Source organism: Delphinapterus leucas, chromosome 19, assembly GCF_059928025.1.
Source record: "Delphinapterus leucas isolate spDelLeu-1000000601 "Yukka" chromosome 19, BTC_Dleu_Yukka2, whole genome shotgun sequence".
NCBI classification, from domain to species: domain Eukaryota; kingdom Metazoa; phylum Chordata; class Mammalia; order Artiodactyla; family Monodontidae; genus Delphinapterus; species Delphinapterus leucas.
Window position 1 is genome coordinate 58712434 of NC_143147.1, and position 26729 is coordinate 58739162.

The following is a 26729-nucleotide window of genomic DNA, read 5'->3' on the forward strand; positions in this document are numbered from 1 at the left end:
TCACCCCTTCCTGTCCTCCCTGGCCATATGTGTCCACTCCCCTCTGGAACCAGCTCTGCACCCCTTCCTTGCTGCCTTCCTTTCCCAAAGTGCCTCACACTGGCCAGACTCACTGGAGGTGGGGCTTCAGGCCCCAGGCAAGGGTGGGGGCTGCCCAGGGTGGGGAGAGGGGTGTGGGCTGAGGGGAAGGGTCCATGAGGTCACCTGTGTCTGTGGTCTCCCCCTACTCCAGGCTTTAGACTGTACCCCCAGCCCTCCACCACCCCAGTCCCCAAGGTCCAGGCCAATCCCAGGGGGCATGCCTCTCACCCCACTCCCACCTCCAATGTTCCAAGGTTACCCAGCTCATAAGAGACACTGCCCTGGGTGGGGGTCCTTGGGGACCCAGGGGTTTTGGGTGCCAGCTGGTTTGGGGAGGCACGTGGGTGAACCATGGGCCCTGTCCTGGTCATCCACCCTTCCTAGTCTGGGTGGTAGCAGGCTGGTGCAGAGGCTGAGAAGGGTCCTCTCCCCCATGGCTGACCACACACAGCCCTGTTTGGGACAGGTGGGTATCACTTCTCCATCAGGTGCTTCCAGGATTCTCTAAGACCCTGCCTTTGGGGAAGGGAGCAGTGATGTGCACTATGGAGACTCCAAAGACCCTCTGACCTACCTGACTTGCTGGGGCCTAGGACCGGGCTCCTTCCAGCTCCCCCAGCCCCACCCCGGTCCTGCTGAGTAGAGTGGGGGTCCCCTCTCCCGGGCTTAGGGAGGGGACGTACGCCAAGGAGAGACAATCCCGGGGGCGGGGGGCGGACAAGAGGAGGCCCGGGACTGGTTGTCCAGGATGGGGTTGTGGGACGTTCAATCGGCTGGACCCCCCTGGACAAGCCCCAACCTTGGATTTTCTGGGCATGAGGGATGGGGGGGGAGGGGGTAGTTGTCCAGCGGCCATCGCAGGAACCCCAGGGCGGAGGGGCCAGGGACTGCTCCTGTGCAGCACTCTGAGACCAGCGAGCCTGCAGACCCTCCGCGCACACCCTTCCCCACCCCGAGCGGCGCCACTGACCCGCGAGCCGCTGGTCACAGACACGGTTTAATGGGGGACAGGAGGACGGCACTCAGTACTCCCAGAGCGCAAACCCGGCCGGTGCGTCTGCGTCCGCGCGCAGCAGCCCCGAGGCGCCGCCGCGCAGGTACTTTCCGCTGCGGGCGCGGATGGCCAGGCGGCCGCGCTCACGGAACTCAAACAGGAAGTCCTCGGCGCGCTCGCCATCGCTGCACACGCTGCCGTGGCTGCCGGTGTGCCAGAACCCGCCGCCGCGGCCTGGGGGATAAGGGGAGCGGCGGTCGGCGGGCGGCACGCTCCCGGCCCCGCGCTCCCCCTATCCCCCTCGGCGCCCCCCACTCTCTCCGGGCCCCAGCTCCTCGCGCTCCCCCCGCCCCATCCCGCACGCCCGCACCTCGGATCTGGTAGGCGCCGTCGCTGAAGCTCAGGTGGAACACGTCGTAGACGGAGCGGTTGGTGTCCAGCTGGTTGGAGCCTCGGCGGTGGCAGACGAAGCCGTCCAGGCCCCGCAGCACGAGGATGGGCCGGTTGATGAGCTTGAGGATAAACTCCTCGTCCTCACCTGATGGCGAGAAAGGGGTTGAGGGGCCTTAACGGAGCTCCCCTGGAAGAGCTCCAGGCCGGGACTCACTGCCCAGCTTGTGTGCCTCGATCTGCCACTGCCATTGCCTTATGTGGCCTTAGCCAGGGGCCTGCGGCCGTTGAGCCCCCGGTTCCCCAAATGTGCAGCAGTGATCAGGGTGCTCTGGAAATGCTCCCCCATGTCAGGAACAATGATCTGGACTAGCAAGTATGACTACTGTCGTGGACAGCAGCAGCTTCACGGGGAGGGAGCGGGGCCAGCCCTTGTGGAGACAGGGTCTCCGAGCTGGCCCTGTCCCCAGGCAGAGGGCCCCCACCCCAGTCTCCCCAGGGAATGAGGGGAGTGCTCACCCACAAAATCGCTGATGGCCGCCAGCTGCCCATTCTTCTTCATGCACACATAGCGCCCATTGCTGGCCTTGAGGGCCACTCGCCGACCCCGCCACTCCATCTCAAACATGGTGTTCTCAGAACTGGAAGGGGCAGGTCAAGGTCCCCTCAGAGGAGCAAGATATGGGGGCTTAGGGTCAGGCCTCCCCATCCCCCTCAACTCCAATACCACTCCCTCAGGGGGAGGGACAGGCACTTGCCTTCCACTGATACCCCCACCACCATTAAGAGCTGTCCCTCACCCCAGTGGGCATTCTTCCCTGGCTGGGCTGCTGTGTGGTCCCCGTGGTCGAGGTGGAGGTGGTGATGCAGGTGGTAGTGGTAATAGAGATGATGGTGGAGGTGATGATGGTGATGGTGGAGGTGGTGGTGATGGTGGAGGTGATGATGGTGATGGTGGAGGTGGTGGTGGTGATGGTGATGGTAGAGATGGTGATGGTGGAGGTGATGATGGTGATGGTGGAGGTGGTGATGGTGATGGTGGAGGTGGAGGTGAAGGTGGTCATAGAGGTGGGGATGGTGCACTCACACTTGTGTGGCTGTGGCCTGGATCCCCCCGTGGGTGACCAGGGTCCAGTAGCCCCCAGTGCTGGAATAGAAGGTGCACTTCCTTGTCTCCCGGTCAATTTGCATCAGGAAAGTTTCATGATCCAGTTCTTCGTCTTGGTTGGCTGAGACATTGATCCCTGGAGGGAGGAGATGGGAAGCCCCTCACGCCTCACCCTGGGTGGGGTGGGGAGCAGAGGGATGGGGAGGCATGCTCTTGGGGCAACCCTGAAGTCAGCGGGGGTCTCATCTAGAACCCTCTGGACTCTAGAAGATTTGGAGCTCTGCCCCAGGGCCAAGTGGGTGCGTCATGGACCAATACACACTGCTCCCTAAAGGTACTTGCCCAGCTCCCACCGCAGCCCCAGGAACCAGGCCCTTCCGTGCTGGCAAATCCCCTGCCTCTGCTAATCGTCAGGTAATCTGCTTGCTCCTGCTCTCTCGACCCAGGACTTACACCAGCCTCTATTTATAACTCTCCCCTAAGCCACTGGATGGACACTGGGGTCCCTGTCCTTCCCCAGCCATGGTTCAGGACACAGCAGGGGCCTGGGGTTTGCTCCTGGGTGCTGAGCAGGGATTGGACCCCTGTCACCTCCCCAGCCCCTCACTCACATGTGCATGGTCTCCCAAGAACCCTGAGGGAGGGCAAGTCTACTTGAGGCTCTGCCTGGGGTTCCTGGGAGGGAGACGAAGGGGTCATCCATGACCAGGGTGGGGGGCAGCAGGCAGGCCGTGGAGCCTCCCCAGTATCTTCCCTTAAACCACATCCCTGTTCCATCACAACTGGCCACTCCAAGAGAGATGGCAGATCACAGAGGTCCCCTGAGGCTGGGCCCCAGTGGCTCCAGCTAGGGGAGCAGGAGGGAGTGTGGCAGACCCCCATCAGAGCCTGAGGGTCAGGGCCACATCCTGTCCTGCCCTACCCGCAGCAGGTAGAGCCCAGACTGCAGAGGTTAGGACCTGTCACCCTTCATGGCTGTGCCCTCCAAAGCCCCCCAGGCTGGGGTCTGTCACCCTTCTTACACAGATCATTGCTCAGAGCCAAAGAAGGTGACCCAGCATTCTCACTGCCAATCCCACCGTCCCATCAGCAATACTGAACAAAGTGAGCGCCAGCTGCCCCTGGGCCCGTGATCAGTAACAAAACAGACAGCGGCCCTTGCCCTTCTAGCACTGGTCCATGGGGGGCGGCGGACAACAAGAATGGTGGTACATCCAGTGCCCATGAATGCTGTGGGTTTTGGCCAGGGACAGCCTCACTGAAGCAGACCTGAGGAGGTGAGGGAGCCATCCCCACAGGGGCTAAGTGGGGAGCGAGGCTGCACCTCCACCCCCATCTCTGAGGCCAAGCCATTGGTGTCCCCAGCATTGCCCCACACACACCCGTTCCAGATAGGATGCAGCCTAGGGGCTCCATCTCACACAGCCGGCTGCTCCTGGGGCCCCGACCTTGAGGCAGGAGAGGCTCCACGGAGTCCTGGTTGCCCGCAAAGAGTGTGGACCCCACCGTTCCAGGGGGGATTGGTCAAGTGGTGGGTGTCTGAGCAAGAAGGGGTGTCTGAGAGCATTTACAGGAGAACTTTCCTTACTCCTGCGAAGACTCAGAAGAGCCAGTGCCCCTCTTTCCTTTGGACTTTGTCCTGTCTGGATGTGAGCCTGGAACAGCAGCAGCCGTCTTGTGACCACAAGGGCACCAGCGTGAGGTCAGAGCTGTCCTGGGAGAGAGGTTCCTCGAAGAGGAAAGAGTGGAGGACTTTGGTGATGCCACTGAGCTGGCAGTGGTGCCTGCCGGGGATCCCACCACCCCCGTGCCTGCAGACTTCCGTTTAGGTGAGATAATCAGTGTCCTTGTGGCTTAAGCCAATTTGCGGCCATTGTTACTTGCAGCAACGAGCACTGCCTGCTGGGCGGCCCCGCAGCAATGCCACATCAGTGAGGGCCGGCAGCGGGCACAGCAGAAACAGAGCCTGGCTGATAGAGGCTGCAAAAGAAAAATATTGGCAGGAGAAGCCAGGGTGCTCACAAACACCCCAGGGGGAAGGAGACGGGTTTGGGGCTGCCTGACCAGCAAAATGACAGGGACCGAGGCACCACCACTCCACAGAAGCCGCCACTCCAGCTACCTTGGAATCTAGTGGCACCGCTCCCCTCCTCCCGCAGCACTGAGATGCCACACTCCACTTGCTCAAATCACTGGTAGCCAAGTCAACATCTGAATATCTCGGGGCCAGGTCCTATGCCCTCAGGCTTATTGTAAGCAAAGCAGGGAGGCGAATGTGTGGTACCTCTGGCCTCTATAGTGGGAGGCAAATCTGGTCCTTTGTGGGGGACATCCCCCATTAAAGGGATGGGGTCAGATGCAGGGTAGTCCAGAGAATGAAAAATGGTTTGTATAGCTACCATCCCTCACCACCACCATCATCACCATCTCCATCACTACCAGCACCACCACCATCACTAGCAGAATCACTAGCACCGTCTCTGTTACCACAGCCTGTCTTACCATCCCCACCACCACCACCTCCAGCTTCAGCACCATCCCCACTACCACCACCACAAGACTCACAAGCTGAACAGGGACAAACACTCTGTATCCAGCATCTCCTTTGACTCACAGAAAAAGCTTTTTCACACTGCTGCCCACCTTTTAATGACAAGCCAAGCATATGGGCCTTGGCCCAGGCCAGAAAGCAGTGTGGCCAGACAGTAGGACCTGACATGGGAAGGACCAGGGCTGTCTGTCTGTCTGTCTTCCCTCACGCCCCAGGACCCGACCACATGCCGCAAGTGCCTGGGGGTGTTTGCTGAATGCCGGTCCCTGCTCTGCGCTAGCCTTGAAGACCTGGACTACAGGCCGGGGCCCCTAGAGCCACAGCTGGGCCACCCCTCCAGGTGCTCAGGGCCGGGTCTCTCCCTTCTGGACCAGGTGGTGGCAGTGAGCCGGCTCAGGGTATGCCCAGCCACTCCTGGGTGCACAGAGCCAGGAGCCCAAGCAGCTTGGGGCCACTCTGGGACCTCACCTTCTTCGAGGGGAAGTAGGAACTGCCCACGTTCACCCCACAGGCATGTGATCACATGTGGAAGGGCCCACCGGTCACATGAAGCAGGTGACCGAAGATCCAGGACTTGGGGGGAGCCACGCCACACCTGTTGGGTAGAGACAGTGTCTCCCCACAAAGGAGTCCAGGCCCTGGAGGGGCCGCTTACATCCCGCTGGACTGGAGGAACCCCAAGACCCCTCCCCACTCCACTCTTGGTGTCTCTCCTTGCCCTGCCCTTGGTCGCCTTCCAAACCCTTTAAAGTTCAGAAGTGGGGTGATAGAAGGGAAGGGGAGGGGCGGGCAGGGGGCCAGCCCAGTGTGGGCGGGGCCTGCCCTCCTACCCCTCATAGCAGCTGGCCTGGGCCTCAACCACCTCCAGATGAGCGCTGCCCATCCTGCATCCAGTAGCTGTCCAGCGGGCCCAAGGCTCAGCAGGGACCCCATACGTGGCCCACAGCCCACCCACCTACGCTGTGTGCTGCCACACACATGTCCCCACCCATCAGCCGCAGTGCCACTCACTGCACGAGCCCCACGCTGAGAGTGTGGCCGGCCCCGCACCCTCATTACCTTGCCGCACGGACACGTAGCGGTGGTTGGCGGCCACCAGCACCACCTGCGGGTGACTCTCCTCCAGGTCGAAGAGCTCGTCCTTGCCGGGCCGTGTGTTGCGGCCAGCCCTGAGCGTGCCTGTGGGTCCCACGGGTGCCAGGTAGCGGCCGTCACAGTCCTTGAAGGCCAGCTTGCCCGCCTTGAACTCGAGCGTGTAGCGGGTGCGAGCCTCGGGCTCCCAGACAAGGCGGCCATCGCTGCGCAGGTAGCGGCTGTCGCAGGACTTGAGGCAGTACTGCCGGTTCTGGAAGATGAGCGTGACGAGCGCGTCCACGCCCCACGGTGTGTTGCTGTCCGCCGCGATCTCGTCCTCCTGCGGGCACAGGTGCGCATAGCGCCGCCGGCTCACACTCAGCAGGTGGGCCTGCGGGTGGATGGCCAGGTGCACGGTCCACAGCTCAGCCGGGGTGATGGCTGTGGCGAAGCAGGACAGCTGGTCCTCAGTGCCGCCGAAGAAGCGGCCGTGTGGCTCCGACTGCAGCACCCAGCGCCCATCAGGCTGCGGCAGGACCAGGAAGCGGCAGTCGCGGCCCGGCCGCTCCGCCTCGCAGGCCACGCGCCCGTCCTCCTCGGCTGACAGGTAACGGCCCAGGTGGCTGCTGCGAAACAGCACAGCTGTGCCCTGGCCCGGGTCTGGCTCCAGCAACCACATCTGCTTTCTCTTGAGGCTGGGTGCTGAGGCGTTGACCTTGAAGCCGAAGCTCTCAGCCGTCAGGTAACGGTCAGTATCATTGACGAGGCCGAACTGGATCTTCAGCACCTGGTGTAGGCCATTGGTGGGCATCTTCGGGCCTGGCTGAGGTCCCAAAGAGGGGCCTGGGAAGCTCTCTCTGTGTGCTCACGGCCCCCGAGTTCCCCCAGAGGCCTGGCTCGACGGGGTCGGCCCGTGGCCCCCAGGCCCAGCTGGCGTCATGGACCTGCTGCCCGCTCGGATGCTGCCTCTGGCCAGCGGTCACGGGCCCAGGCAGCTCTTACATGGCCAGCGGGCAGCAGAGGGCGGGTGGGAGGGCGGATCAGAGCTGTGCCGGCTTAGGAACAGCAGCAGACTTTCGTTACCCCAGCTTGGATTTCAGCCACTCCCGGACTGCCCAGGGGCCAGAGCCCAGGGCCGGCAGGGCTGGAGAGCGCCACCCGCCGCAGGGCCGACCACCTCCTCGTCCTCACTGGCAGCTGCCCGGGCCCCAACGCGGGCCCTGTGCCCCGGCCTCTGGCCACTGCACGTCTTGGCCTCTCTCCTTGCCCCCCACCTCCGGGCCCCCAGACCCACTGCACAGACTCCCCAGCCCAGCCCAGCTCTTTCCTGAGGTAGAGAAAGCCGCCTGGTGGAAAACTTGCATGTGGCCGCAACCCGATCGCAGCCCTCCACCCTCAGCTGCCAGATCCAGTTACTGCTTCTCTGATTCCTGCTGCCAGGAGTGCGGCAAGGCCCCCAACCCGGGCGGCTGCGGCTGAGTCGCATGCCATCCCCCTCAGTGGCCCCTGGGTCACAGCCTGCAGCCCTGAGTCTGATGCTTCCCGAGGGTGGCCTGTGGCTGGGAAAGTGGCAGGCAGGGCTGTTGGTGCCAGTGAGTGGGGCCAGGCGCCCCACCCCCATCCTGGCACCCATGGCACCCAGATCCGAGCCAGGTGTGGAGAGGCAGCCGCTTGGCCGAATGCACACTGGCCGGGGAGCCTGGTGTGTTGGGCCCCGGGAAAAGGGCCCTTGGTTTGGGCTGAGGTGGCAGCTGTATGATGGAGAGTTACACCCGCCTTGCAGGTTGCACAGTGGGAGGGTGACATGGGAGCATGAACGTGGAGCAGACATGATTCCAGGCAGCACAAGGAGGTGGCAGGCTGTCAGACTCGGGGTCACGGGGCCAGGCTCTGACCTGAGCCCTGTACCCTGAGCAACTCTCAGGGCCCGTAAGGTTGCTCTGTCTTCTACGGGCAAGCTCTGGTGAAGCCAGCCTTGATGGTGGCCTTGGAGACCCCTGATCTGCCAGAGCAGACTGGCCTGACTGCAGGGTCTTTAAGGGCTGGGTCCGGGGATCACATAGGGCGAAGCTTTCCCAGCAGAGGGACGAGGCCAGCAGGCTAGGAGAAGCCAGAGCTGGCTACCTCTGACCCGGCATCTCCCAGCCCAGCCTCTGGGGCCGCCCCATTGCACCTCCCTGCGCCCTCGACGCTAGGCCTGGGGGGGCTGTCTTCGGGAGCTGCAGCGGGCCTGCTCAGCTTTGCCCTGCCTGTCTGTCTCTTGCACCTGCCTCAGGGGCCAGGAGCCAAGTAGTGAAACCAGAGCTGCCTGTCCTGGGCCCGGGCCAGCCTTGGTGTCCTCTTCCTCATCACAGCGTGTGACCCTCAGGCCTCCCTGCTCTGGGGACCAGGACTGGGAGCCACAGGGCACTTCCAGCCACGACCCCCAGAGTCTTGCCCTTGATGTTCTAGGCATCACCCCTCCATCCCTTTCGAGGCCATATGGGGGTCCAACAGAATGAAGGGGCCTTGGGCCGGGCATGCATAGGCCCCAGGGAGTGGGTGGGGCAGAGGGGCACATGGGTCAGGAGTTGTTCCTCCATTTTCCAGGTCCCGGACAATGACCTCCCCAGGCACGTGCAGACACTGAGGAGGAGACCAGGAGCCCCGATTCCTTGCTTGGGGGTTTCAGATTGGGGTTCAGGGAGGTAGGCCCGCACACAAATCCCCATGACAGCGTAGTGCACGCCACAGGTCAGCTGAGCGAGGGGCTGGTCTTGGCTCTCCCTGGCGTACTGTTGTCCACCTCTGCGACCCACACGTTTATAGAGCATCGACTGTGTGCCTGGCTAGGCTGCGTGCCAGGTACCCCATGGTAGGGAGATGCAATCTGGGGTTGCACCCCCCTCCCCAGAGATGATGCCCACAAAAAATCCCCCCAAGTTCCTATGGGACTGGGTTGCCCAGGGAAATGTCCTGGTTTGGAGGTACAAGCCATGATGCTGTCCACACTTCAGGTCACATGTGTACGGTGGTGTGGGGGTGGGCTGGGGGGCAGCTGTGCCCATGGCCACCACCAGGCATGGGCACTGGTCTCTCCTCTGCACCCCCAACTCCCAGTCAGGCTGCAAAGGAGCTGGCCTGTTCCGATTAGCATGACGGCCTCATTAGTGCTGACTGGTGCTGGCAGGGTGCTCATGGGCATCACGTGCCCCACGGGAGGAAGCCCAGCCGCCAGGCGCTAAGTGGGCCTGGCTCCAGGCAGCTTCTCAGCAGCAGAGCCAGAAAGAAGGGCCTGTGGCCTCTCAATTCTAGGGCCCCACAGCCCCAGGTGGAGGTGGGGTGGGGCTCCTTGGCACTAACCCAGGGGTGTGAGCCATGGGCTGGCCTTTCAGGCCCCAGGGGGACTCTGAGAGGCGAGCCTTCCAGCCCAGGCTTCCTCGGAGGGAGGTCGTTTGCACAGATGGTCCCCCCTCCCTCCCTCCCCCTCAGGATCTCAGGCCCTCGTCCAGCTGCCTGCTAGGGTCATGGTTCCTTTCTGCATCCCCCGAAAGATTCTGGCACACAGTAGGTACTTAATAAGTGCCTGTGAATGTTTGATGTAGGATTCTTATGTGATGGGCTGAGCCTCTGCTGATAGATGGGGTGGGGTGCATGGGAGTCTGGGCCCCTCGTGTGTGTGTGTGTGTTTAAGTACACACAGACAGGAACTGGGCAGAGTGAGCCATGGCCACCTGCTGGGTCAGCCCCAGTCTGGAGATGCTGCTCTGGATCCCAGCCTCAGAGCCCACTCATATCTGCCCAGCAGGGCGACCAGGCTGTGCACAGCATAAGGGAATCTGTTTCAGGGGCGCTCCTCACACCCCAGATGTACACTCCTTATGAGAGCCTGTGGTGGGCTGGGTGTTGCAGCCCCGTGGCAGCATCCTCAGGCAATAGGGAGCACCCTTCTCACAGAACCCCATCCCCCCTGCCAGAACTTGTCCACACAGCCACCCACTTGGGGCACACAAACGTGCCCACCGCTGCCCTGTCCAGCCTACACTCTGGGGCATCCAAAGTCCCTGCCACTCTGGGACCCCCATTCACCTGCCCCTGCTCACTTCTGAACCTGACACAGTCCCTTCCCAGGGGTGAGGGCACAAACCCAGTGTGTCCACACCACCCTGGGCTCGCATCTGCAACCTGGACCAGGCCTGGGCACAGACGTCAGGCCACCTGACACACCAACTTTAATATGTTTGACTTGAGGAAGGCACCTTTTCCTAAGGTGAGCAGCACCTCTGGCTCCCTGCTTCACGGAGTGGCCACCTGCAGATGGACACAGCCAGATGGACCCTTATGGCCACAGCTGGGCCCAGAGGGCAGGGGTGGCCTCAGCTGTCAGAGGCTCCAGCAGAAAAGGCTGGGGCCGATCCTCAGCCTCTTGCCCTCTTAGTGTCCAGCTAGGGCCAAGAGCAGAGAGGGCCTTAGAGCCCCCCAGGCCCCTGGCATCCACCCTGGAGCTCTCAGGAAACGGTTCCTTTCCTGGGGTGCTGGGGGATGGGCAGGCTTGGCCATTTGGAGGGTCTACCTCCCACTCCACCCAGCCAGGCCCCTCTGGTGCTACCAGGGAAAGCACGCCCACCTCCGCATGTCTAGACAGCCAGCCCTAGATGCTAGAGCCCAGCCTGGGCTCCTGCCAGCACACTACCTGCTGCCATGGTGACCAGCGCATGCACCAGGCTCAGTGCCCGGGCAACACTGATGCTGGTGGTGTGAGTTGGCACAGGTGCTCTGTGTGTGCAGGCTGGGGGAAGGGGCCCTCCCCACCTCAGCTGGCCTGGAGCCTGGAAACTGGGAAATGGCCCAGGATGGAGGCCAGGACAGCCCCACCGGCTGAGGGACCTCCACAGTCACACCTTTCCCAGACTAAAGTCTTGGCCCCCTGCGCTGAGCAATGCCAGACAGACCCATCCCGCAGGGCAGTGAGTCTCTGGGAATTACTCCTCACAGAGGAGATCCCCAGTGCCCCACCCCGCTTTCCAGAGCCTGCGCCTCAGCCCCAGGCCCTGACCAGCTGCTGCTCTAGTTGGCATTCCTCTCCCAGGCCATCCTGGGTACTCTGCCCCTCCCATGGCCAGGCCTCCGCCACCCCTTTGGCCCTCTGCCCCCGAACTTCTTGGCCCCGCAAGGAGGTGAGGGCCACTCTGCTGGTCCAGATGCTGCTGGGCACAGCCTGAGGCCCTGATTTCTTCACTCCTGGGCCCATCACCTTCTCCTGGGGTCCAGCTTGGCAGGCACCCAGGGCCCAGCCTCCTGCATTGTTCCTGAAACAGGCCCACAGCTTGGTGTCCTCATGATTTTTTCATGGCAGAGCTCTCCGCTGCCCCACAGTTCCACTTACATGGGCGGGCGGGGGCCTAGGTTGGTTTACTGGAGGCCTGCAGGCGGTTTAGGGTGACAGTTCCCCTCAGCAGGGCAGAAGGGAGGGGGCTCGCACATCTCAGACTGCGCTGTGTGTGCAAACACTGGGGGTGCCCAGCCTGTGCCTCCCGCTTGCTTCATGTGAAAATCCACACCCACCACCATCTCTCAAGACCCCTCCCTTCCCCCACCCTATATCCCCCTCAAGACCCTCGTCTTCACACACACGCACCCAGATACACACAGTCTTGGCAAAGCAGCTCCTTGAAAACCTCTCCTGCCTGGTCCCCCCGCCCCGTTTCAAGCAGAGAGGTGCTGGCTGGGCTGGGGAGGCCCCCACTTAGAGCTTTCAGGGTACAAAGCTGGTGCAGTCTCCTGGCTTTTGTCTCTTATAAAACCATAAGGTCAGGGGGCGGGGAGAGGGGGAGATGAGGGCTATATCCAGCAGGAGAGGGGAGGGAGAGACCAGAGGCCTCTGGAACCCAGCAAGGCCGAAAGTTCCCGAAGGGACCACAAGGACAGGATTGAGGGCACCTCAGCAAGCTCAGATGTCCCATGACCACTGGGCAGTCTTCCAGCACCCAAACCTTAGGACCTTTGCACATTCCTGGGACAAGAGAGGAACACTTGCAATATCTGAGCGTGAGCCCCGGCTGCATGGGGCTGAGTGAGGACCAGGGCAACTTCATCAAAATGTGCATATTTACTGCCCACCTGGGCTTGCAGACACACAGGTGCCCAAGATGTGTCAACACCTGGCATGGACGATCAGGAGCTCACAACTCCGCAGGTGACCATGGCAGCCTCTGCCCAGCCCCTGTCTATGTGCACCTTCACACACATGCCCAGACATGCATGCACACAGACACACAGACACACACACACAGACACCCGTGCACAACGCCAAATCTATCTGCAGAGGCTCAGCGCATCGTGAAAGAACCAGACTTCCCATGTCAAATAATCACAGGCACTTATTAAGTACCTACTCTTGTACCTACACTTATTAAGTACCTACACACTTATTAAGTGTGCCAGAAATCTTGCTGGGGATCCAAAAAGGAATAAACTCCATCTCTGACTGCTGGGCCAAAACAGAAGTGGTCCATTGCCTTCTACAGTCAAACAGGCTCTGCACGTGGTCACCTTCCTTTGTCAAATGGCTCCCATGGGGACAGTGTCATGCCACTTAGCTCGAAGCATTAGTGCTGGTCTGCTTCTAATAAAAATCTTCTCACCTATAGGTGATGCTATAAACGGTGCAGAGAACAGGAGAGAGGCCTTGGGGATTAAGTATGTCATAGGTTAGGACAACTAAATGCAATACAGATCCTGGATTAGGTCAGGGAAAAATGCTATGTAGGACATTATTGGGACAACTGTCATCACTGAAATTTAGATTTCAGATTAGATGAACTGTGCCATATTGATGTGAAATTGCCTGATTTTGGTTGCTATACTGTGGTTATATAAGACAACATCCCTGTTCTTTGCAAAAAGACACTGAAATATTAAGGAGTAAAGGGCAGGACGTCTGAGACTGACTCCCAAATGGTTTAGATAGGAAAAGGGAAAGATAAAAAGAAGATAAGGCAAGTGTGACAAATGGTAAAAATTTATTAAGTTTTTATTAAGTTCTCTAAAAAAATTTAAAAACCATAATAATTAGAATTTAAAATCCCACTGCAGGGTCAGAAGAAGTCAAATATTCCAGGAAGTTAAAAAAGATAAATAGATAGAAGAAAAAATAAGACAATTAAAGGATTCAACTAGGAGATATGACCAGCCAATTAATAGAAATCCCCAAACAAAAGAACAGAAAAAAAATAAAACAGGAAAGAGGGAAATTATGAAAAAAATAACACAAGAAAATTCCAAAGAACTGAAGGACATTGAGGGCCTAGGGCCTAGAAGTGACCAAGACAAGAATGAGGTCTTCAGCACGGGTACCCCAGAAATCTCAGATCGGCTGGAAAAAAGGGAAAAGCCCAAATGCTTGTGCAGAAACACAAAAAACCATGGACGCCAGATCGGGACTCAAATGACAACCATTTCCCAAGAGGAACAGTAGGAAGAGTCGGGAGTCAAGCCTTCAAAGTCTGAGGGAACATGGGACTTCCCCGGCGGTCCTGCGGTTAAGACTCATTTTTTCCACTGCAGGGGTCACAGGTTTGTTCCCTGGTCAGGGAACTAAGATTCTGCATGTTGCGCGGTGCGGCCACACAGAAAAAAAATCTGAGGGAACATTATCATCTCGAAACTCCCTCCCTTGTTCCCAGGTAGGTAAAACACAGGCACCTGCAGATATGCAAACTCAACTCCTACTTACAGACCCCAGGCCTGTCCCTTCACAGCTGGGTGGCTCCCCGCCCCGCCCCCCCATGCTCAGTCTGTGCCCGGGCAAAGTGGGGAAGAGAATGTTGTGAGCAGGAGTGGGTATGAGTCTGCTCAGCACTGCTGACCTTGGCTGTGGCTCCTGTGGGTCAGGGCTGCTCCTGGGGGCTGGCTCCCTGAGACAATTCACTCACACAGGTCCTGGTAGACACACAGGTAGGGCCGACCCACCTGTCACCCAGGGAGGTAGAGGTACAGCTCTGGCCACCAGCCCATGGGCATCCTCTGTCCTTCCCCAGGAATGACCTAACCCCAACCTGGCTCTCTCTGCCCCCCACCCATCCATCTTCAGGGTGTTCCGTGTCTCTCTGCTGCCCTGGTGTGGCAATCCAGGTCCCCCGGAGGCTGCATCCCTGCCGGCTCCCTCTCCCACCTTCCTGGGGCTAGCCCAGTCCCAAATGACCTAGCCCCACAGCTCACAGCCCTTGGGCAGCCCCTGGAGAAGAGGAATGAACTCACACCCCTTTGTCCCCCAACCTCTGCCTCCCCATAGCCAGCAGGGTGTGTATAGTTGGGGGAGGGGGCTCACAGTCCCACCCCCTCCAATCCTGCTGTGTGACCTGGAACCAACCTCAGCCTCTCTGAGCCTCCCTCTCCTCTCTGAGTTGGTTATCTATGGCCATCTGCCCAGGTGGCCTAGCTGCTGAAATAACCCAGTGTGTCCAATGGGCAGACAGCATGGCAGCTGGCATCTAAACCCTCCCAGGGAACCAGCTGTGTATTCAACAGACACACTCAGGTCCAGGGTCTGCCCTAGCTTTGGGGTCCCTCTGTGGGTGCTGCCCGCTCCCCGAACAGAAGGCACAGGGACATAGGGGTGGGCTGGCCCTGCCTGGCTGAGTGGAGGCCCTGGCCCTCCCCTCTTCCGTTGCCCTGGGTGCTGGCTGACCCCAATCCCACCTTGTCACCCTGTGTCAGCACCGGCTGAGGTCACCGGCCACTCCCAAGCCGCTCCCTGTCACCCTCGGGCGGCAGTGACTCAGGGGCCACTGGCAGCATCCTCCCCAGCCCGAGTCAATGGCTGCGGGGGTCGTCCGGGCTCTGGGGAGGGCTGGGGTAGTTGGGATGGGGCGGCAGGTGCGGCCCCGACTCCTCTCCCGGCCCGGGGCGCTTAGCCGCGATAGCGGGACCCACCTGGCGGCCCACCTGGGAATGACAGCAGCCTGCTTCAGAGCTGGGCGCTCGGGGCCGCCGCAGCCGGCCAGAGCGCCATCTCCTGGCCCAGGCCGCAGAGCTCTCTCCGCGTGGGAGATGACCCCGCACCCAGCCCGTGCCTGACCGCCGGGGCAGAGGAGATGCGGCTTGTGCGGTGCAGGGGAGGGGGCTCTGACCCCAGGTCCGAAACCAGCTAACGGAGGGGGCGCAGAATGGCCGCGGGTGGCAGGGCGCCCCAGGCCTCCGGCCCTGGTTGGCACTGCTTCGGTGGCAGCCTGTTCCGCACCCCTCGGCCGCCCGCTGGACCTAGTCTCTGCCGGGACTCCCGCGCTGACACCAAAGGGCTCAGAGAAAGCTGGTGCTGGGGTCAGGCTCCCAGAGGTGGAGGCGGGCCGGGGCGCAGGAAGGTGCACGCTACGACTCGTGGCCCGGGAACTGCCCCAGGACCAAATTAGGACACGCGGCCCTGGGCCCAGGGCGGGTGTGAGCACCCGGAGCCCTGCCCCGTCCCAAACCGGCCGGAGCGGGCGGGGCTGAGAGCAGCAGGGCCCGCCCCCTGGGCGCTGCTTCCCTGGGAAGTCCAAAACCCGGAAGGAGAGCGCCGGGAAGGCCTGGGTGGCCGGTGCGGAGCCGGGACTCGACGTAAGCCGTGACCTCACCTCCCTCCACTCTGCCCACTCCAGCTGCAGCCTTTGGAGCAGTGGCGGGGAGGACAGAGCGCCCAGAGCAGCGGCCTCCTGTCCGTGTCTTACCAGGGGTGGGGACACCTGTCACGGCAGCCCTGACCTTGTCCAGCTCAAGAGAGTTTGGCTGGCCGGGCGAGCTCCCCGCAGCACCGTGCCAGAGCGGGAAGGGCAGGAGGGGTGCCCCACCCTTGTCCCCTGCAACCCCCGTGAACCTACCAGCTTGGGTGCTGGGAGAGGGTCCCTGAGGGCAGTCAGGCCTCTGCTCCCTTCCCTCTCAGCTCTAGAGCTATATCCTCTCTTTGAATATTGGAGTCAGGGTTGGGGGAACAGCTCGGCAGCTCCCCTGTCCCCCTTCTGACTCTCAGGGAAGGCCCTTCCCTCTTTCAGGGCTGGAGCCCTACTCTCTCCATTCCTTCTGCTTCCTTCCCCTGTATAGGTACCAGGGGACACCAGCTTCACCTTGTGTCCAGAGAACCTACACTCTGGGGCAGAGGGCAGGGACAAACTGAATAACCAACATTCAAGTGGGAGGTGGGGACTTGCCCCAAGGCCAGGGGATGACCTGGAGGCCTGCAGGGAGGAGGCGGCCAACGGGAAAAACTTTCTGGGCAGGTGCTGGTCCTAGGCTGGAGGGCAGTGAGTGAGAGGTATAGTAGGTGAAAGGGTGGAGGATCAGGCAGAGCTTGCCATGAAAGCCTCCAGCAACAGAGTAAGGGGTTCATGTTCTATCTTGAGGCAGTGGGTGGCATGGGGAGCAGGGTGATGTGATTTGTAATATTAATTGTGGGGAACCAGGAGGCTGACAGCTGGACTGGACACAGGCCAGGGATGTGCAGAGTGTGCCATGGTCTGGTGGGCACCCTGGTTTCTGACTTTTTATTTTTGAGCACACCGTGGGCCATGCGGGATCTCAGCTCCCCGACCAGGGATGAAACCCATGCCCCCTGCATTGGGAGTATGAAGCCTTAACCACTGGACTGCCAGGGAAGTCCCTGGTTTCTGGCTTTAGCCACATGCTGAGGTGGAACTGTCATGAAGCAGCTGGAGGCCTGGCCTCCTGGGTTTAATCCTTGGTTCCCCTTTGCAATCTGTGGACACAGCTCACCAAGAGTAAGAACTATGCAGAGGTGAAAAGTGGTGACCTCCGGGGGCAGGGCCCACACAGGTGGGCAGTGTGTGCTCTTGGCAGTGTGTGCAGCAAAGATGAAGAGCAGACGGTGACCATTTCTGGACCACTGTACCAGGTCCAGCAGCCTGCTCAGTGGTGTAGGCAGCGCTGTCACTGTCCCCCAGGGCCCAGTGGAACGAGGCCTGGGGGGTGTGCCCTTGAAAGCAGAGTAAGGAGGCCGCCGCTCCTGGTAATCTCAGGTCTGACACACACAGGTGCTGAGTGAGCACAGCTTAAGCATCATCGAAAACTGAATGCCTGGGGACGTTGAGGCCAGAGGTCTGGAAAACCTCAGTGGTGAGGCTTGGGGAAAGTTCACTGGGCCACCCAATGGTCTCCTGTCCCCAGACCTATCATCCAGTGCAGGAGGGGTACCAGCCTCAGAGCCTGTGGTGGGCCACACACCCCTCACATCATTGGCCCATCTTCTTTACAGAAGTTGAGGCTCAGAACTCAGGTCCTGACTCCCAACCCAGTGTTCTTCCAGAGGCCTCCTTGGTTCCTGCTGCACCCCAGTGGGGCGATGGGAACCTCCAATAAACTCCAGTGGGGCCTGTCTTCAAAATGCCTGGAGCCCTCCACTGCCGGAGCAGTGAAGCCTTGGCCTGGGTGTCTCTGTGTACCTGACACCCCAACTTCATGTGGGGGCTGCACACTGCGAGCCTCAGTTTCCCTGCCTTATGCAGTGAGGACTGGATGACACATGAAGAGGCCTGGCCCAGTGCATGCTGGCACAGAACAAATGGCAGGGTTGAGCACAGAGCACCTGACAACTCACCAATGCCTAAGTGCCCGAGCAGCTGGCCACCAGGGTGGCTCCGCAGGGCGTGGGGCTGGAGCCCTGGCCTCCAGGGTGCCTTGGGATATATGGACCCTCCATGACTGTCTGTAAAGTGCCGGCAGGAGAACAAGCCCCACTGGACACTTAAGACCAGAGACAGAAATGTGTGGCCCTGACTCTGTTCATTGGCCTGAAACTCAGAGGCAGGCTGGCCAAGCCAGCAGTAAGCTGACCTTGCCTACCAGGGCAGCCTGGGGACCCTTGTTCCAAGCAGAGAGAGCCACTCCAGAGGCTGCCCCTGCCCCACTGGGAGCCAGCCCAGTGACCTGGAGAAGGTTTTAGGTGGCAGAACACTCATCTTGCATTTGATCCACAAGCCTGAGAGAATAGGACAGTGAGCTGAGGGTAGGGAAACTTTGGTTTTCCTTGGCTTTTTTTTTTTTTGGCTGCACCGCTCCACACGTGGAACTTCCCTGACCAGGGATTGAATCCACACCCCCTGCAGTGGAAGCGCGGAGTCTTAACCACTGGACCACCAGGGAAGTACTCCTTGGCATTTTTAAAATGAAGTTTTTATTATGAGATAATTTTAGATTTACACAAATGTCACAAAGACAGTATTAGTATTTCTGCAGCCTCTCTACCCGGTTTCCCCTAATGTTAACATCTTACAGTCATGGTACAATTGTACTGAGAGATTGACTTTGGTACTTAATTAATTAAACTCCAGACTTTATTCGGATTTCACCAGTTCTTCCACTACCGTCTTCTTTTGTGTTCCAGGATCCAACCCAGGATCCCATATTGTATTTGGAGGGAGGGGAAGGAAAGACATTCCTGGCAGAGGCAAAGGCCCGAAGGGGGACTCATTACCAAGTTCCCTACCCTGACTGCCTGGCAAGTAACTGGCTAGTTGGGAGGTGGAGAGAGGCAGAAGGCAGGGGTGGGGTGATGGGCTGGGGGTGAGGCTACCAGGTGCAGAGGTGACCTGGATCCCGGGAAGCATCCCTGGAGGCTGGAGCAAGGAGACGCCAGGCTGGTGTGGGTGTCAGAGGGAGGGACAAGGGAAGGACCCTGAGATGGGGTTGCCTGGCAGTGTCCAGGGCTGGGGAGGCCTGGGGCTAAGTCTCAGCTACGCCAGACTTCCTTGCAAGGTGATGCCACCTCCCTGCACCACTGTCTTCTCAGCCGTTAAATGGATAGAAGATGAAACGAGATGCAGCAAGGTCACAATAAATGCACCAAACCAGCACTGGGCTAAAAAACTCACATCATTTCTCTGAGCCCCAAGTCTGCATCCTCAAGATGGGAAGGACACACCCACTTCTGGGCAGAAGTGCAGTTGCTGACTCTCTCCTCCCAGGGCCTCCCTGCTGACCCAAGCCAGGGGCTGCCACATCCGTGTGGTCCCCTCCCAAGGGGCTCCAGGGCCTCTCCAGCTTCAGGAGGGGTGGGGGCAGCCGTGCGCTTCCATGAGCACAGCCCTGAGATGACCTTGGGCGAGGCCTCGCACTGCCCGATTGCAAAACAGAAAAATCTCAGCGCAGAATGCGGCGTTCCCCAACCCCCTGTTTGGGGCTTGGAGGTCTCGCTCTATCTGGGGCCCGGTCCCTGGACCCACGGCGTCCACTTACTCCTGCTTCCGGATGGTGCTTCCCAGGAGGGTCGTCGCCCCCTGCCCGCCCCCCCACCGCCAAGCCTCCAGCTCCGCTTCCCCCCGCCCGGGCCACGTGACCTCTGGGCCCGCGCGCACCCCCACGCTGCACTCTCGCGGCCGGGCGTGACGCGATGCAGCGAGGTCTCCCGGACCCGCTGAGACCCGCGGAGTCCCGCGGTGAGGATGGGAGAAGCTGCCGGTCCCCTCCCCGCCCCGCCTCCTCGAAGGCCCCGGGGCCTCCCCGCCCCCCGCCACCGCCCCTTTGTTCCGCCGGCCAATCCACGGCCTCCTTGACTAAATAAGGCTAGGAGCGCGCCCGGCGCCCCCAGTCCATTACTTCCGCCCCCCGCCCGGCCGGTGACTCAGGGCCGGCGGCGGGCGGGGACGGGGCTGCCCAGGCTGCGGCTTCCCGGGCGATGGGCGGGGCTCCGCCGGCGCCGAAATGGCCAAATATGGCCGCGCCGCGCGCCACCGCCCCGCACCCGCACACCTGCGGCCTCACCTTGACCCCCGCCCCACCGCGCCGGGTGACACAGCCGCGGAACTGGAAACTGCTCCCCCACCCCAGCCAGCGCCAGGCCGGCTGAGAACGCCCCTTGCCCTCCCCCGCAGCCCGGCCCTGCGGGTGGCGGGCTGGCGGCCTACCGAAGGGGGAAGCCCCGGAAATCTCGGGGCTCCCAGGCCCCGCCCCACTTCCCCCCCACAACCCTTCGGCCGTGCACCCAGCGCCCTGCGGACTGCAAGGTGGGAAAGAAGGAAGGGGGAACGGGGACAGAGGTCCAACGGCCTCTGCCCCCTCCCCATCTGTCCCACGAAGCAGCCCGGGCACACCAGACAAAGGAGTGCCAGAGGGAACTGGAGTCCGAGGAGGGGAGGCCCCCGCAGTCGAGGGAGCCTGAGTGGAATGCGGGGTGGGCAGACACAGGACGCGACGCCTTGGATACTGGATACTTCCCACTTCTCGTGTGTGACATCTTGGGACCCCCAAGTGTTGCAGTCTTCTTCGCACACTGACGCCCCCACCTGGGGGTTGAAGGCCGGTGGTTGTGCCCAGGAGCGCCTGTAAGGATGGGTTTTCCGGAGGCCCAGCCCCAAGTTCTTCCACGGGTGGAGCACACACCTGATGGACAGTAGCCTTGCCCTACACCCTTGGAAAGTCTGGGGAGTCTGGGACCCAGCTAGGCCTGGTGGCATGGGTGGCCATAGGCATGGCCTTGGCATCTGGGTGACTGCAGTCCGCAGGTGGGCTGGGCGGCTGCTTTACCTGCCTAGCCCAAGGTAGATGTGGACACCAGCTGACCTTTCAGGGCTCTTGGGGCGCCCGGCCTCGCCCCCCATCAGACATCAGCCCGGGTAGAGCCCAGCGCGCCCGGACCTTGGACGAGTCCCCAGACTCAGTCCGGCACCACTGTCACCCCTCATGGCCAGTGTGCTCTTACACATGCCTCCTCTGATGTTTAATTCTGTACTGAGCAATCCCGAAAGCTTACAAGTAAGTCCAAGGAAACCGTAGTACCTGGTTCCCTCCGGGCATAACGAAAGCACTGGAAGCAGCAGGTGTGACCAGGACCCTGCCAGAGATGACAGGTCTTCAAGAGCAGGCTCCCGGGGAAAAGGGCGCGCCCTGGACCCGGGAAAACCACAGCCCCAGGGCTGCCGGGGTCCATTGGGTTTACTCCTAGTGTCATAAACAGAAGAGAGAGTTCCCCTTCTCAAGTTTAGGGGTGAGTTGACCGTTCAGGCGGTCAAAACTACTCTTCCCTGCCTCAGTTTCCCTACGATGCCCAAAGATGACTAAAGTGAAACAAAGCTCCACCCTCTCCCCAACGGACAGGGAGGGGGTGGCCCCAAACCCGGAGTGGAGCCCCCGCCTGGGGACAATCGGGCTTGCGGTTTGAGGGGCAGGATGTGTTGGGTGTGGTATAACGGGGCCAGTCTCTGCACCGCCAAGGACCCCGTTTTTGCACCGTCAGGGACCCCCGAGCGCCCCAACTCCGGCGGAGGAGACTACGCGGTCATGGCTGCGCTAGGGAACGGGCGGCTCCTTCCCATCGTGACAGGGGCGAGGTCACGGCTCCCCGGGACTCCCCCGGACCATGGGGCCCACAATGCCGCATGGGCAGCCTGCGGGGACCACCACCCTCCCCTCCCCCAGCCCGGCGCCGGGAACCCGCCTTCGCGGCCTGCAGAGCCTCGGGGAGAAAGCTCGAAGGGGGCGCCCGGGGAGCAAAGCCCCCCCCTGCGGGGCCGGCCGCGGGCGCACAACCGGCTCCGAATGCCGCCCAGCCCCGGGCCAGGCAGTTTCGGGGTGCAGCCGGGCCCTCCCCAACAGCGCCCAGCAGTCCCGGGGCGGGGCCGGAGGGTCAGCTCCGCGGCATCCTCTGCACCCCGCCCTGCGATCCCCGGGGACGCCCACCCACCCCGCCCCCGCGCAGGCCAGCGCCAGCCCGCGCGTGGTCTCGCTCGCAGGTTCTCGGGCGCGCGGGGGCGGCGCGGGCGGGGCGGTTGGGGGCGGTGCGGGTGGGGGGCGGGACCGGGCGCGGGGCCCCACGTGCCCCTGCCGGGCGGGCCAATGGGCGCCCGGCGTTCGGAAAGATCGCCATATATGGACATGTTCTGGGGCCGCGCGCGCCGCCGGCCCGCGCGCGCGCCCCGCTCCGCTTAAATACGGGCGGGGGAGGCCGTGGTCGATCTCACTCGCCGCAGCCGGCTCACGCTCCGTGTCCTCTCGTCGCTTGTCTGCTCGTTTCTCCGCGTCCTACGGCCGCCTCCTCCGCCGGTAAGTGACCAGGCCTGTCTGGCCTGGCCCGGTGTCCGGGCCCCCGCGCCCCTCCGCAGGCCCGCTTTTCGCTCCTGGACCCAGAGGCCCGGCCGCGCCGACGCCGGGAACAAAGGGTAGCCGGGCGGCGTGGAGTGGGTGAGGTGGGACGCGCCCCGGCGGGTCCATGGCGGATTCAGTGGGGGTGCTGCCGGCGAAGAGGGCAGGGCGAGGGCGGGGCCGGGACCGGGCCTGAGTACTGAGAGCACCCGGCCGTGTCTTCGCGGAACAACGCTGCTGGGGGCGTTACATAAAAGCTGGTCCCGGTTCCAGACGGTTACTCTGCTGCCGGGGCGGCTGGTCGAGGGGGGAGGCGGAACCTCTCGCGGCGAGGGCATTTGTGCAGGGGCTGTTCCTGGGCTCCAGGGCGCGCCTGAGATGGTTGCATTTTTGAGTAGATCACAATGGAAGAAGAAATCGCCGCGCTCGTCATCGATAATGGCTCTGGCATGTGCAAAGCGGGCTTTGCTGGGGATGACGCTCCCCGGGCCGTGTTCCCGTCCATCGTTGGGCGTCCCCGACACCAGGGCGTCATGGTGGGCATGGGGCAGAAGGACAGCTACGTGGGCGACGAGGCCCAGAGCAAGCGTGGCATCCTGACTCTCAAGTACCCCATTGAGCACGGCATTGTCACCAATTGGGACGACATGGAGAAGATTTGGCACCACACCTTCTACAACGAGCTGCGTGTGGCCCCCGAGGAGCACCCCGTGCTGCTGACGGAGGCCCCCCTGAACCCCAAGGCCAACCGTGAGAAGATGACCCAGGTAACCGTGGCCGGGTCGATTGGGCCGTTCTATCTGTTTCTCAAGTCATTTCATGCTCAGTTTTGATTTTTGAAATTCAAGTTTTTCTTTCACTATTTCTAGGGTTCTGTTCTTCTGGCATTTCCTCCCTGAAGTCTCAAGGTTTTTTATTTGTGTTTCTGCTTGCTTCTTTTTCTTTTCTTCACACATCACATTTGTGGCATGCTGGCATGGTGTGTGAGCATGGGGTGGTCCTGGGTCCCTTCCATTGACTAAGGAGCTGTTGCCTCTTGCAGATCATGTTCGAGACTTTCAATACTCCGGCCATGTACGTGGCCATCCAGGCTGTGCTGTCCCTGTACGCTTCTGGCCGCACGACTGGTATAGTCATGGACTCTGGGGATGGGGTCACCCACACGGTGCCCATCTACGAGGGGTACGCCCTCCCCCACGCCATCCTGCGTCTGGACCTGGCTGGCCGGGACCTGACAGACTACCTCATGAAGATCCTCACGGAGCGTGGCTACAGCTTCACCACCACAGCTGAGCGGGAAATCGTGCGTGACATCAAGGAGAAGCTCTGCTACGTTGCCCTGGACTTCGAGCAGGAGATGGCCACCGCCGCGTCCTCCTCCTCCTTGGAGAAGAGCTATGAGCTGCCTGATGGTCAGGTGATCACCATCGGCAACGAGCGGTTCCGGTGTCCAGAGGCGCTCTTCCAGCCCTCCTTCTTGGGTAGGTGTCAGGCAGGCAGCATGACCTCCGTCTGAGGCTGTTGAGAGCCGAGGTGCCTTTCACCTTGAACGTGACCGCTGAGAGTGAGCTTTGTCTCTTAGGTATGGAGTCCTGTGGCATCCACGAGACTACCTTCAACTCTATCATGAAGTGTGATGTCGACATCCGGAAGGACCTGTATGCCAACACGGTGCTGTCTGGTGGGACCACCATGTATCCCGGCATCGCCGACAGGATGCAGAAGGAGATCACGGCTCTGGCCCCCAGCACAATGAAGATCAAGGTGAGTCAGAGGTGGTTGTGGGCTTGGGCTTGGAGGCCTTGCTGGGAAGACAATGCCACTGACTAAAACCACGTTCTTGTTTTTCCAGATCATCGCTCCTCCCGAGCGCAAGTACTCGGTGTGGATCGGGGGCTCCATCCTGGCCTCGCTGTCCACCTTCCAGCAGATGTGGATCAGCAAGCAGGAGTACGACGAGTCGGGCCCCTCCATTGTCCACCGCAAATGCTTCTAAACGGACTGCGAGCAGATGCGTAGCATTTGCTGCATGAGTTAATTCAGAAGTATAAATTTGCCTTGGCAAATGTATACACCTCATGCTAGCCTCATGAAACTGGAATAAGCCTTTGAAAAGAAATTTGTCCTAGAAGCTTGTATCTGATATCAGCACTGGATTGTAGAACTTGTTGCTGATTTTGATCTTGTATTCAAGTTAACTCTTCCCTTGGTATATGTTTAATATCCTGTGCATATCTTTGATTTAAATCCCTAGTTAACACGCGGCTCCGTCACTTTGTGGCTGAGGTGAGAACACATTTATGGAAGAGAAATCCAATGGCTTGATGAGAATCTGGGAGACCAGGAGTCTCTCGACCTGTGCAGGGTATTAGTGTGTCAGAGCTGCCTATTCCAGGATTTCTCTAGAGGCTGGCAGGAGTCCTGAACCAGTTGTCATTTCTGTTTTGCCGGTCTTACGGGGTTGGGAAGGTCTGAGCCTTAGGACTTGCTTTCCTTTCTTACCGAAGTTTTCCCGCCAGAACACCGTGGGTTGTTACTTACCTTGAGTTGGAAAACAGTTTGCATTCACACCTGTAAATTTATTCTTTTAATTTATGTAAGGTTTTTGTACGCAATTCTCAATTCTCTAAGAGATGACAACAGATTTTGGTTTTCTACTGTCATGTGAGAACATTAGGCCCCAGCAATGCGTCATTGTGAGGAAATAAAAGTGCTGCAGTAAACTGATCAGTGCCTCCTGTTTTGGGGAATGGAAGGTTGGGTGAGGGTGGAACAGCCTCGGCTCAAATAAGGCAACAGTTTGGTTTCACCCAAACCAGAGGTGAGCAAGTGGTCCTAATGAACATCTCTTCACAGCTGGAATCCGCCTCACGTTGCGGGCTTGTGGGCTTCTAGGGAAAGGAGAACCTGGCTGGAATTGGCCCCCAAGCTGGTGGAAGGAGAAATCTTTTTATACTTGGTGTCCTCAATTTAGCGTAGGGCTGTGCTGCCATAGAAGCACTTGGGGCCACGAAGGGTGTGGCTTTCTCCACACACAAGTAGTGAAGGGCGTGGCTTTCTCCACACACTGGTAGTGGTAGGGTGAGACTTGTTCTTTGGTCAGCATATCAAAGTGGAACAACCGTGGGGTTAATAAAATAGAGCCTGACCGTTGAGCCATGGAACTTGCGATCTGATGATAGAAGTGTCATCTGGTGACATGAACATGACTCGCAGGCTCTGAGCTCCTTGATGGCTTCTGCCCCAAAACTTTATGTAAAGGCAGGCAGAGTCTTCCTCAGGTATTTCAGATTTTCAAACAATTCTTTGCAGTTTGGGTCAGAAAGGTAAGCTTTCTTCGCTAGATTGAAAAAGCTTAAGGGTTTGGAAGAACATGTTTTTGAAATCTGGAGATTTCATGCCTTTGCTGTTGGGAAGCAAGTTTCACCAGTGGGGGCTGGTGGTGCTTTCTAGCTCAACCTCTAGGTAGTTGGGGAGAGGGCTTCAGGGTCCAGGGGAGGGAGGCCCTGTTAGGCTGGGCTGGATTGGGAGTAAGGGGCCCCAAGAACATACAGCTGAGGGAGATGTGGAGTCTCTCCTTTAGGGGGCAGAAGGTGGACCCTGCCAGTCTCACACCTCCGTCTGCTTTGCCCCTGTCCCCTTGCTCATAATCTCCCTGTGACCACCTGTGGAACGCACAAGAGTGACAGGTCAGAAATTACTGTTTTGCCCTGGGCAGTATTCCGCTTTCAGTCAGGACTAGAAAATCTGATTTGAAGCATGAGCAGATTCAGGGAACAGGATAGACCGGACTGAGGAGAGCCGCCGGGGAGGACAGAACACCTTTAGGTGGCCACGATCCCAGCTCCATCCACTCTTCTTGCATTGGGGCCGGTGGGCAAGGCCCTCTACTCCCGGCCTCCGTCTCCTCTGTCCCCTCTGCAAACTGGAGAGCGGTGCCTGCTCCACGCGGAGGCCAGGACACCCTCCCTGTGCGTGGAAGGGGCATGTCAGCCCACCCTCCTGCTCCTGTGGGGTATAGCAGAATTTCGGCAGCACAGAAGACACTGGCCATTCTTTGTGGTGCTCTGGGGACAGTAACCGGATGTCAAACCCAATCAGTGTACCCACTGGATGACGGCTGTTGCCTGGCTGAGCCTATTGGAGAGCTTGGCACGCTGCCATCCATCAAAAGACACTTCACTGCCAAAGGGAGGCACTCACGGTGACCTCTCCCCTCGGGCCCCTCCTCCAGCCCCTGTGGAAAATCTCACCTTTTGTCAGCATCGGTTTCTCCGGGTAGCTCTGCGTACTGAATGCAGGCTTTGCAAAGGAGAGGGAGCTTGAGGAAAAGATTGACTGTAGCCACCATGACTTTCGACACGGAATCGGCTCAAACCAAAGCAAGATGTGGCCAGCTCTGCCTACTTCTACAGAAAGAGAAAGGAGCTTTTCACGGGAGAACATTATCAACAGGCACTTGGGATGCAACAGCTTCAAAGTGGAAA

General features: G+C 60.1%; 2 protein-coding genes and 1 pseudogene across 2 annotated transcripts; 1 reads left to right on the plus strand and 2 right to left on the minus strand.

Moving 5' to 3' along the window:
- Positions 1 to 1077: 1077 nt before the first annotated feature.
- On the minus strand, positions 1078 to 7022 carry FSCN2 (fascin actin-bundling protein 2, retinal). The gene is given in 6 exon segments (XM_089901555.1): positions 1078 to 1309; positions 1446 to 1613; positions 1985 to 2106; positions 2553 to 2716; positions 2718 to 2746; positions 6184 to 7022. Coding segments are annotated over 6 exon segments (1515 nt in total). The 5' UTR covers positions 7010 to 7022; the 3' UTR covers positions 1078 to 1103.
- A 12283-nt stretch (positions 7023 to 19305) lies between these two features.
- LOC149746789 (uncharacterized) lies at positions 19306 to 20634 on the minus strand (annotated as a pseudogene).
- Positions 20635 to 22646: 2012 nt separating this feature from the next.
- On the plus strand, positions 22647 to 24969 carry ACTG1 (actin gamma 1). Its single transcript, XM_022589343.3, has 4 exons — positions 22647 to 23009; positions 23285 to 23723; positions 23825 to 24006; positions 24095 to 24969. The coding sequence occupies exons 1-4, from the start codon at positions 22647 to 22649 to the stop codon at positions 24236 to 24238; spliced, it is 1128 nt and encodes a 375-aa protein (XP_022445051.1). The 3' UTR covers positions 24239 to 24969.
- The last annotated feature ends 1760 nt before the right edge of the window (positions 24970 to 26729 follow it).